This window comes from Ambystoma mexicanum, chromosome 3p (genome assembly GCF_040938575.1).
Source record: "Ambystoma mexicanum isolate Mex_15411 chromosome 3p, UKY_AmexF1_1, whole genome shotgun sequence".
Lineage (NCBI taxonomy): Eukaryota > Metazoa > Chordata > Amphibia > Caudata > Ambystomatidae > Ambystoma > Ambystoma mexicanum.
Window position 1 is genome coordinate 872749048 of NC_090925.1, and position 12445 is coordinate 872761492.

Below are 12445 nucleotides of genomic sequence, written 5' to 3' on the forward strand. Positions count from 1 at the left end.
GGGGATTAGTTCACCATAACTCCACATTTTTCGCATCTTTAGAGGTCTACGACCTGTGCCCGAACAAGCCATTACTGCAGAGTTATTGGAGTTCACTGTTAGCTTAAGATTTGACATAAACAGGGTGTAAGCATCTATTAGATGTAGAGCTATAGGGGTCCGGGCAATCAGAACCATGTAATTCGCATAGCCTAACACTGGAAACGGGAATCGGCCCAACCTAAGAAAGTCAGCATTCGTTTCCACAAATATCCGATAAAGTCCGTAGATATAGAGAGCAAATAATACAGGGGCAACCACGCATCCCTGATGGACTCCCAATGCCACTTCAAAAAAGCCTGTGCATTGGCCTTGTTCACCAAATCTCACATAAGCAGAGGTATTTTCATGAATAATCTGCAACACCTTTACCAACTCCTCTGGACAGCCCATGGACTTGAGCACACTCCACCTTGTCGAATGCTGTCCTCATGTCCATGAACACCAGATAAAGTGGTTTACCCCTAACAAAAATAGCCTTTGCTCCCGCCAAGTACAAATTAAGGACTTGGTCTCGGGTCCCCAATCCTGGACGGAAACCATACTGAATGTTTACAAGGACCTCGCTGTCAGGGATCCACTGTTCCAGGTGTTCCAGGACTGCCCGACCAAAGATCTTAAATGAAGTGTCTAATAGAGAGATTGGCCTATAGGATAACAGTGTACCCGGATCACCTTTTTTGAAATAAGGTAAAATTATTGCTTGGAGCCATGAGTGTGGGTATTCACCAAGTTCAAGGTAAGCATTAAAACACTTAGTTAATAAAGGGTCCCACAGATCTACTTCCTCCCTAAATAGATCTTCTGGAATTGCGTCCGGGCCCGGTTCTCGATTATGTAATTGTTTATTCACTGTTGTTTGAACTTCCTTCACAGTTAAACGAAGTGTGGTCCCACACACCCCGTCAAATTTATTGGAAACCTCTGCTTTATATACGGAACAGAAATGGTCAGATCAAGCCTTCGCACTCACATTGTTCTCGCTGTGTGTTCTGGCTCTTTTATAGATGGGCCCACCCACCACAAATCACCTGAATTTTTTAGAATTTTTGTGAGGCCAGAATAATTTCCCTTGGTTCCTCCACCTGAGAAAGGATAGAGGCGATTTGCTCCCTATTTGCATAAAACGCCTTGGTCTAAGTGGACATTGAATCTATATTAGCCCATTTCACTCTACTCTTGCAGAGATGGTTGATTTTGCAGTAATCCAGGTGCAGAAGGTTAACGTGTGGCACCACAGAGTGACCAACCCTCAATACGTACCTCAGAGGGTAATGATCACTGTATAGTTTTTCTTACACCTGGAATTCCACAATTAAAGGCCAGTCTTTTGCATAAATACAAAAGTGATCTATAATTGAGGTTCCTTGGGTACATTGAAATATGGGCTTCCCAGGTCGATCCAAGCCAATGCGCCCATTTAAGGACCGAATACCCCAGTCCAAAAACCAGGTATTAAACTGAAGGTCCCTGGCACACGTTCTTTCATCTAACAGTTGGGTCAATGCTATCCCATAAGCGAAATCTTCGGCTGGATCCACCAATTCGCTAGTAATCCAGCTGCCCAATTTGGCTTTAAAATCCCCACCCAGTATCATGATCAAATTCTGGTTCCCTGTGGGTATGCACTCCAGTTCAATAAGATCTTTCAATGCCCCTGGCCATCCTTAATTATTTATTGGACTATTATAGAAATTCACTAGAATCAGTTCTTGATCCTGCTCAGACCGGGCTCTAATGCACTATAGGGTCACATTTTTGGTTTCCCTAACTGTTAGTAAAAGGTTTAATGAGGACTTAACACAATTGCCATGCCCCTATAGCAACGGCCTCTCCCACCTTTCTTGGCTGCAATGCACTTTGAGACATAACCATCCAAGGACAATGGAGAAGGAGCCCATGTTTCCTGCAGGAATATTATATCATAATGCCTCAGAGATGACACTACGTCACTCTTCAACAATTTACTCATTGCACCATAAATGTTCCAGCACAGGAATGACATTGCTTTGCCCGAGGTGGTGACCAGTCGTTCGCTATTGGTGTATTGTGCTCTGCAGCCCCTGGGGGACCCTACCACACCCTGAACCCCCTCTCTTGGGGCAGTGGGTTAATCCAACTCCTCAATATCCGATAAATCGGTTTGCCATACCCAAGAAACCTCTTCTTTCAGTTGATTTACCCTCTTCCCTTCCTGTCAAAACCTTAGCCCCCCTCGTGACCCCCATGCATTGAGATTTTCTGGCTCACATTGTGTCATGAAGGGTGCTAGTTGTGGCGAATAAAAAGCAGTTAGTGGGAAAAATGCACTATTTTGAACAGAGGATTTACGAGACTGACCGCTCTGGATTTAGAGAAGAAACCAGATATTCCAACATGGCTGGGGCAGTCATACAGACTCCACCCATTTTGTTTCCTTCCCTACCCAAGGTACCCTTCTTGTCATTAGGATACCTCTCGGGTTGATCTTCATCCCTGGCAGTCGAGTGTTTATATATTGGGAGGTTTTATTTATAAGGGAGATTGTGGATTCTGTGATGCCCTGATCTAAGCAGGCCAAACCTGTAATCACTCCCACCAAAGGTGCTGCTTCCGGGGGTATATTGAAGACTGCATGTTGTGTGAGCTGACCAGTGCTTTTACAGATTGTATGGGACCCCACAGCAGAAACCGCTCTTAGGCCATTAGTTCCCAAACGAGCGCGGCCTTCTGTGGGAGACCCATTCTGATTGATGTGGACAGGGACTAGCACAGCTTTTAAGGAACGTGATTCTTGAGAGGACAGGTGCCAGCTTTTTGTTCAATACCTCAGCCAATATTTTAAAGTCACTTGAAGCTGAGTCCAGTAAATCATTGACAGAGGTAAAGTCTGGTGGGTTTAACTCTATTGCCCTCGCTCAACAGAGTCTCTCTGAGGCGAGGTTCCCAGTGAGGTCTTAGTTCACCTTCCTGTCTCAGGCCTAGACCTGAGACAGAACATGCAAGCTTGTCTTACTTTGCTCCTTACCAAGCCAACTCTCACTGATGACTGTCGTCCTTTCACGGGCCTTGTCACTTTCTCTTGAGCTTGCAGTCGTCTAACCCTTTTGACATTCTGCCACGCGTCTTTCCTCCTCCCACTTCTACGAGAGAATGGATAGGATCTAGAACTACAGTGTTCTCTTCCTTCTTCCTTCCTTTCCCCTCATCCAAGTCAGGTTTCATCCACCTTTAAACATCTCTAACTTTCTCTCTTCAGATAGTTTACCTCACTCTATTTCTCACTGTCTCTCTCTTTCTACTGCTTCACCTGCTCCTACCTCTCTTGCTCTTTGCCTCCTCAAACCTCACTTTCTCTCCCCTCCTCCTTCTATTCCTGCTGCACCTACATTTCCTCTTGTACCAGCGATGCCTTCTACGCCTCCTTCTGCACCTCCAACTCCTCCTTCATTTCCTTCTGCGCCACCACCTCCTTTTGCACATTCTACTCCGTTCCATTGCTTGCTGCTTCCAAATACCCACACCATCTACTTCTCTAGATGGGCTTTTATTGGGTTTGTTCCCCTCCCTGGGCCCATCTCCTTGTTAGAAATTGCATCTGGATATGATTATTCAGCTGCAGCATTAGTTTTGCAGTAAGGATTTGAGGCAATCAGTTGTGATTAATAAATCCCTTGCTGGGTGGATTGAGCCTTCAAAATGCTGGTCTGCCATTTTTTAATCCTTAATCCCATGCAAATCCACAGGAACACATATGCAATGTTCATCAATTGAAGCCGACGAGACAGACAAATCTTCTGCATTCCACCGGTGGGACGCTCTTCCGGCCTGGAGTGAATTGATTATTAAAAAAATGGCTTTAGAAACTTCGCTCTGCGACCACTCAGAACAGTCTTTTTAAAGGAAACTGTCATGCCCCTGAGCTAATGGCCCTTGGAACGTGCATCTGTTACTGGATGGCATACACCAGAATAATTCTGAGTCCAAATAACCGGACAAACTCAAGAAGATGGCAAGTTGCTTATTTATTAGCAATTATCTAAAACAGGGAGTTTACAAAGAACATCAACGGACGTATGCTTAATCTCCGCGATTTCCACATGAAATACAATGATACACTTTTGTTGTGCGTCAGAATGACGTCATGCTACGTGGCAATAGTGAAAAACCGATCAAGTGATGGGATTGGTTAAAGGACACATCTAGATACACAATCATATAGGAGTTACAGTTTGTTATTAGCTGTAAAATATGAGGTGGACAATTTATGACTACCTCTTCATAATATCATTTAAGAAAAATCAGTTACACAGGGTCCTTGGTTTCTCAAGCTATAAGGCCATTCGTTATATGGACTAATACAATTGGTTTGGCATGCGTGTGCCATGTCTGGAGCATTCGGTTCAATTAGCAGCTCGTAAGCCAAGACCCAGGTGCAAGTAGATAGGACATGAAGCTGCCCTACCACACAATTAGCTCAACATCTCTCATCAGCCATGCCTTCTGCCATGAAATTCTCTTTGTACTTAGCCTTGCAGAGTATTCTTGTCCTAGGAATGCAACCGGAGTGAGGGCAATCTCTATCGTGTCTGGAACTCCAAGTTCAAGCCCTATTTTCACACTCGACTCACGTGACAAGAGACCACTATTCTGTTAATTTTGCAAGCTTTAACATTTTTTAATTAAGACTTGGCATCTTCTGTGTTCTTTCTTGCACCTTAAAGTGAGAGGATTCATCCTCCGCACATATGTTCCTCTTCAGCGTAGATAGCTGACCTCGACTTCTCAGTTCTTGACTTCAGGCCAGACAGCCTCCCAACACAGCTCCATCAACCTGCTATTCTACTGCGACACAGCCTTTCATTTTCTCTTCATTATTCTTTGGCTTACTTATTTCATGACACCAATGTCCATTATCTGTACAATGGTGGCTCCGCCTGCATTCTATTCACTACTTGTAGCTAGCCTATACAGTGACTTGATCTATCTTGCGTTTCAGCATATATACATTTATTATACTTCCGATTTCTGCGGCACTTTCTAACGTGTAATCTTCTGAAATACTTTTAAGGTTCACTTGATTCTTTACTACGTCATTTCTCCACTAGGATTCATACATTGGCCCTCATTACAAATTTGCTGGTCCAGTAACAATGGTACCGGTAAGCTTGCCGGTACCATTGTTCCCGGACCGGCAAACTACAAGTTCTGCTCCTGGGCGTACTGGCACTCGCGAGCAGACACTGCTGGTAGCACGGGCACCATTCAGAATGCTGCTGGTGCTACCAGACTCCCCATTCCCATTGAGCCCGCTGGGGCTCAATGGGAATGGGGAGTAAAAGTTTCCGACCCCTGGCAATGGGAAAATACAGGGTCCTCCAGGGTTGTAATGGCCTTGTATTTCCCCATTGCCAGGTGCCGGAAAATTTTGCAAGTGTGGCGGCAGCCTGACGGTTTTTCCGGCAAGGCACCAAACTTGTAATTAGGGCCATTGTCTTCATTCAGTATTTCAGGACTTTGTTCACACTTTCTTATTATGTCATCAGTCTATTTTCTTAGCTCTTTCTCATATTCCTTCAAGGATGTACTCCTACAGGCTGTCATCAACTCGAGGGTACATTCGATATGCTAGTCTAAATGGATACCATCTTCCAAATACTCGCTGCGGTGTTGGCACAAGAGCTGGTGTTATACGGGGCACGGTCTCATGTTTCCAGTACAGGAGCGGTAGGGTGGTAGGATCTCCTGTGGATGTGTAACTCTGCTCCTCTACACCGCTGCCACACACAAGTGCACCCAGAGACTGACAGGCACGTCCAGGCCTGGCCTGAAGATGGAAGCCATAGAGGCATCAGGACAGCGAGCATTGTTTTTGTGTCTATTTCTGTTGGTGCTTGTGTATGTGTGTGTGTGTGTGTGTGAGGGGAGTGGGGGGGGTTGGGTAGTGAAGTTAATAGTGGGGCGGGGCGGGGCAAGGGAGCAAAGGGGGGCAGAGTGGGTGAACCCTTCCCGATGTAAAGAGGGAATGCGGGGGATCGATTGACTGGGAGGTTGGGGGGATCAAACCCCCTGAAATATTGGCATTTCAGAATATTGCGAGCCGCACCAAAATTGTGCAAAAAATAAATCGGTATTGTTTGTGTACAGCCTTCCATATTCGGAAATTTCATATCAAAAGTCTATGCCTTGGGAGGAAAATGTTTTGTGAGGATTTAGATCAGGAAACTCTGTCTTACTCTTCTCAGTAAGTGTGTCCTCTGGATCCACATAAACAAGGACCACAGCTTTCAAAATGTGTCTTGGTTTGGATTCCTGAAAATGTCAGTAGCAGTAATGGATCAATGTGGTGGTCCCCTCGTCCAGGCACTCAGTGTTGTGGGGGAACCAGTCAACCCTCTCCATACTGCACATAGGCCAAAAACCAGCATGGGTCTGGTTCCCTGAGTAGCCCCCGCACAGAGCAGGCAGGGAATATCTTTACAAAAGGCATCTATCAATATGAGTCCCGAACTTTCTACCTTGGCACCAGCTACCAGACCTACCATATCTTTCAAACAATCAATAAATGATTTGCTTAACGTGATACTCAGTCCATGAAAATGGGCCTTACTTCCCAAAGTAAACCTGCAGATGCACGCTGATAAGCTGATTCAACACCCCTGTTAGGCACATGGTTAACTAAGTTGTCTCTTAATAAGATAAAGTAACTGCAACTCGGGTAGAAAAGGATAGAAAAGGATGACATATTGAAATAGCTCCCATAATAGCCCAGCCATTGTGCAGAACAGATCAAGCCTCCCCATACCACTGTAACATCCTCACAAATCTCCTAGTAGGCTTCCAGAACTGCAAGGTAACACAGTCCTCTGCATTGCTCTAATTTAAGAGTGTCCACAGTTCCACTCAGGTTTCCTGCCTATAGAACGTGGCCACCCAGGGTCTATGGAGTGAGTAGTTGGCAGAATTACTGCTGGTGTGAATTCTTCCGAAATCCCAAAAAGTCCTATGGTCTCCAATAAATGGGCACTTATACCACCTACTACCACTTGTAATCCAGCGGTAATTCCACCGGATCAAGTAGTGGTAACGATTACTCTGTTTGCTGGTGCTGAGATACCACCAAACTTTTAATGAGACCATAAGAGTCCTCCAGGACCCCATTATGGATTTGGTGGCAATTCTGCGATGTTTACAGTGCCATTAGCACCAAACTCAGTTACCTTTACTGCCAGTTGCCCCGGCATATTTACAGCAGGATTTCTAGGGATGGCAATGCAGTGTTATTCCCCATTTTGCAGTCCATGTGAATCCATGGGGATTTTGATGGATTGCCCACGAGCAGTAAATCCACAGATCTTTAACCTTAAAGTGGAAGAGTGGAGAAAAATCAACCACTTCAAGACGAACTCACAGTTCAGCAGTATGGTGAAAGTAGTCGTAATCCTGTTATGGAGAAAAAAAGTGGTGGTAACAGAATGATTGCCACTATTTTACAGCACCACCGATTTCTTAATGAAGTCCATAGTCTTTTGCATGTGTTAAAAAGAAAAAAGGAAGAAGAGAAGAAAATACATTGGGCCTCATCACGAGATGGGCTGTAGCCCTTAAATGCAGTGGTAACAGTATTACTGCTGCATTTAAGGGCTGGCCCTATCATGGGTTGGCCGCTAAATGGACTGTTTTACCTCCAACTTTTTTCTGGAGCTGAAAATCCCATTTAGCGCCCTGTTTTTGGCAGTATTACCGCTGGCTGTATTAGCCCGCAGTTTTAGCGCCGAAAATGCCCCTTTGGATCCAATGGACCCAATGGGGAATGGGGATATACCGTTAACACCCAACATGTGATCCGGCGGTAATACGGCTGGACCGGTGGATGCTAAGGCTATTACAGTCGGGATACCGCCCCACTCGTGATGAGGCCCATTTTAGCCTATAACAGATCTTCTGGTAGCTGGGCATGCATGGCTTTGAGTAAAGCATGGTAAAACCAACACAACTACCTCTCACGGATAACATGCATTGGCAAACCCAGCAGGTGTGTTTTTTTTTGCGTAAGCATGGAATCCATATTTACCAGGCACTGCCACAATACAACAACCTGGCGATAAAATGGTAAACGCTGGCAAATACTGCTATCAACCAGGCATATTATTGAAATGTCTGGCAAATGCAGCCCTAATGCCTATACAAAAGGCAAAACACTCGGCTTTGGCAATGCTTGTTTACCTGTTGTATCTTTTCGCTCCCCCTCTTTTTTCTTTTCCACCAGTTTTTATTCTGCTAACTACTGCCTTACTCTCCTGCCCCTCTGTAGTAACTTGCTCCCAATTTCATCATTTCAATTTTTGTCTCCTTCCTCCTGTTTCATTCTTAGCATGACTCTTATCCCGCCTGCGCATTAAAGAGACTCACTGCAGCGATGTGTGCGGGCTGGATGGAAATCTCTGACTGCCCAGTGTTATCGCAGACTACCTTTGTAGGCTGTAACGTAGGCACAGGGTTATCACATACCCCATGGAGCCATGCCCAATAGGTCAAGCTATGCAAAGGTGGGCCATTATAGGAAAATGGCTTAAGCATTGTCACCTTTTGAAGGCAGATAATTGAGATATTTCATGGGCCAGGGAAGACCCATTGAGTTGACTGTTCATTGGCACCTATTATTTAAACTGCCAAGAGACAATATTGCTGAGTGTGCAGTATGAATGTTTGATTCATATTATTTTCTAATGTATTTAATGTGTCTTCTGGTTATAAGTAAACCATATACACATATTGTTAAAACACATGCAAAATAAAAATAGGCATTATTCCATAGGTCATTATAATTATAAAAACATATATATGGGGTGAAAAGGGGGTCGAAATAAACAAGAGTTGACATTTTGAAGGTGTCGAAGTACAAACGGCACCGTAATTGTATAATCCCAAACTAACAATGGTGAGAGGCGCTAAAAAGATACCTATTACATTGCATAACTATAATAACTCTTTATCAGTATACCATAGATTTTATAATGCAAAAGTACCCTGTACATAACCCTATTAGCAAAATGTTTTTTTACAATAAAAATGCAGAGTTAACAATGCATTTATCATGAAATAAGTACAAATACAATTTCAGAATTCCTGGATTCTGTATAAAAATGCAGTTGATCAATGGCTAAAAATGCAAGACCATCAAAATGTTACATACAGGTAAAAGTACAGACGATTAGTTAGCTGGATATTGCCATGCTCTCTGAGGATATTGACTGACAGCAAAACACACCAACTGGTTATCAGAACCCCAGCAGAATTCATATCCCTGCGAGCAGTCAGCGGCGTCCGATCGCCGAATAGTGAGGGCACCAAAAAATAAAATGTATTACAGTGTTTAGTCTGTTGGATCCCACACATACAAAAAGTTCAAATACATTTGCAAACTGAATTTCAAATTTAACGGGGGAGCAAATTTGGGTCTGTCTAGTCCATATAGTTTTCAAGGCCTCAGCGGTTTTAGTAGACAAGTAGTCATGGGCTAATCTTGCATTTAATAATTTATCAATAAATAAGCAATATGACCCGAGCAGCGGGGGCATTACCGACTCAGGTAATGCCCCGTGGCCCATAGTTATAGGCCCGAGCGAAGCGAGGGCCTTAACGAAGGCCCCGGGCATTCCCTGAGTCGGTAATGCCCCCGCCGCGAGGGTCATATAGCTTTTAGTACCTCGGCCTGCATTATGTGCGTGACCGGGGCACTAAAAGCATTTTTTCTGTCCCGAAACGCTGCAGCGTTTCGGGACAGGAAAAAAAAAAAAGACCAAGAAAATGGCCACCATGCAAAGGGAAAACGGAGTCCGTTTTCCCTTTCCATGGCGGGCATCGGAAGCGGACACGCTGGGAACACAAGTGTTCCCAGCGCGTCCGCTCCGGAAAAAGAAACAGAAGGTAAGTGGGGTTTGGAGGGAGGGGATGGGAAAAAAAAACAAAAAAAAAAAAGGCTGCTATCGTCCCCCACCGGGGATGCAGGAGCAAGCAGGTAAATGGGGAGGGCCGGGAGGAGGGAGGGAAGGGAAGAAAAAAAAAAAAAAAAGCTTACCCGAGTCCCCGGCGGGGGACGAAGGCAGCCTCCCAGTCGTGGGGAGGCTCGGAGCGGGGATGGCCCCGCTTTGAGCCTCCTCATTGGCTGAGGGGCTGCCACGCCCCCTGCCGAGGACAAGGCGGCTGGAATCCCGGCCGAGAATCGAAGGATTCTCGGCCGGGTAAGGACCCGGCGAGAGCCAATCAGAATGCGTTTTGCATTCTGCTTGACTCTCGCCGGGTACTAATGACTGTTAAGTCATGTTCCAGCAGATTGTTTTTACAACTTTCTTGAACTGTGTCATAGCATTATCTGGTGACAAGCAGAGGTGGAAGAGCCCAATACGATCAAGGTGTAGTTAGTTCTACATGCTGAAAACTGAGAGCACCCACTGTACCTACAGTCCCGTACACTATTATGCTATCTTGATCCTCTTCAGGCTTTGCCCAGGTGCACTTTTCAGTGTCTGTGTATGTACATTTGTAATGAAAATGTTTAAATTTGGTATTTCTAAAATACAATATTTTGATTATATTATGATGTGTTTTATATATAATGTTTGAGAGATTTGTGGAACCACCCTGACAAAAAGTATGATGCAATTCATAAGCACTTATGGAATTGAGTTCTGATTGTGGGCCATCACACTGACCTAAGGTGTTCTTTTTTGAGGTATTACGAGGGCAGGGCTACTGTCCCTGGTTTGTGATTTATTTGAGGAGCAACCTCTTTTTGGAGTAGTAGTCCTTTCTTTTGATAAATGTGAGGGGTGACCCATCTGAGATTGTGTGGTCAACAAAAGCCGACAGACTCCCGGCATCTCACCACAGAAAAGACAGAAACATGCAGCGCAAAGGTAAGTGTGTGAGAGAACAATAACACCTACCCCAGTAGAACAATACACTGTCTATCCCCACCTAACACTGATTCCTATTTTTGATGTTTCTGGACAGATCAGAGTACACTACCTTTCTCTAAATTAGGAATCAAAATTAAAAAATATGTACATGCCTATTGAGAAAAACCTTACATTATGATTATTGCTTGGCCCATTGATTTAGTGAGATCACCATTATAATTTCAGAACTAACAATATCACTGTGTAGAGTTTTGAGGTTCCTGCACATGTAAAGAATGGCAGCACCATATGAATGGCTTTAAGAGATTAACATATAACGATAGGAAAGCTCTATATAAACTAGGAATTAAGCAAACTAAAGGTAGATTATAGAGAATTATAATAATTCCAAACTGTATAAAAAGACTACAAGTCCTGAGGAACCTAAATCAGGCAAAACGTGAAGGCTCTAACTCGACAAATGTGTTATTTCTGCTTGGGAAGAGCACCACATACACCAATTATTCTTTGATAACATGTATGTTCGGACTAGACTATTGGTAGGGTGAAAGATTGATACATGTATTGCGCCCGCATGAGATGAACAACTGCATAAGGCAGTAGCTATCATCAATGATACAGGAGAACATAGGAGTTTGAGATGCTCTCTTGTGTAATTTGTTTTTTTTCGGTACTGTTGAGTCACTGAAGATGTTCACAGCATCTATTTGTAACCTGATTTTCTAATACTCTTCCCCCTATGCTGCAGATAATCTATGTGGCACGCAATGCCAAGGATGAGGCAGTATCCTACTTCCACTTCTACCAAATGGCGAAGGTGCACCCAGAACCTGGCACGTGGCAGGAGTACCTGGAGTCATTTATGTCCGGAGATGGTGAGAAGCAAGAGGGGGTGAGGGAAACTGGAAAGTGGCTCTTCCGTGGACCCAGTACCAGTTCTAAGGAAGACAATTAAAGGCAGATTTGTAGGGCTCCAACTCCAGAGGTCAGCAAGGGGCACTGGATAGGGTTGCCACCTTTGCACAGACCAAAAGTAGGACATAAAGCCTGCCCGCATAATATGGGCCTGCCGCCGGCAGCAACTATGTTCATAAATTATTGAAGGTGTTATTCACTTCAAGGGCCACTGGTGTATGCTCTCCTCTCGCTCTGTGTTACACTCCTAGTTATTCACTTTCCTTATTCTGTCTGGTCCTTATATTCTCCCTTACCTTTACTTTGCTTCTCGCTTTCTTCCTTTTCTTTCACTTTTTACTCTCTCTTTTTCTTGTCTCTACCCCTCTTGCTTTGTCCACCCATCTCTCTTGTTTCTTCGTTCTCCCATTCACTCTCTTCTCTGTCCCTCTCCTCTTTCTCTTGCACCCACTTTACTTCCCCTCCCTGGCACTTCTTCTCACCCATTTTCTATGTTCTCACTCCTTACTATGTCTTTCTCTCCATGTCACCCCTTTTATTACACTCTGCTTCACCCTATGTCATCTTCTCAGCTCCTTCTATGCTTCTCT

At 44.4% G+C, this 12445-nt stretch overlaps 1 protein-coding gene across 2 annotated transcripts in view; it reads left to right on the forward strand.

The window, feature by feature from the left end:
* The window catches only part of LOC138581035 (sulfotransferase 1 family member D1-like), a 209974-nt gene that overhangs the window by 82731 nt on the left and 114798 nt on the right, over positions 1-12445 (forward strand). For both annotated transcript variants that reach the window (XM_069652059.1, XM_069652060.1), the window contains one exon: positions 11689-11815. In XM_069652059.1, coding sequence (XP_069508160.1) covers positions 11689-11815 — 127 coding nt within the window. The remainder of the gene's footprint in view (positions 1-11688; positions 11816-12445) is intronic.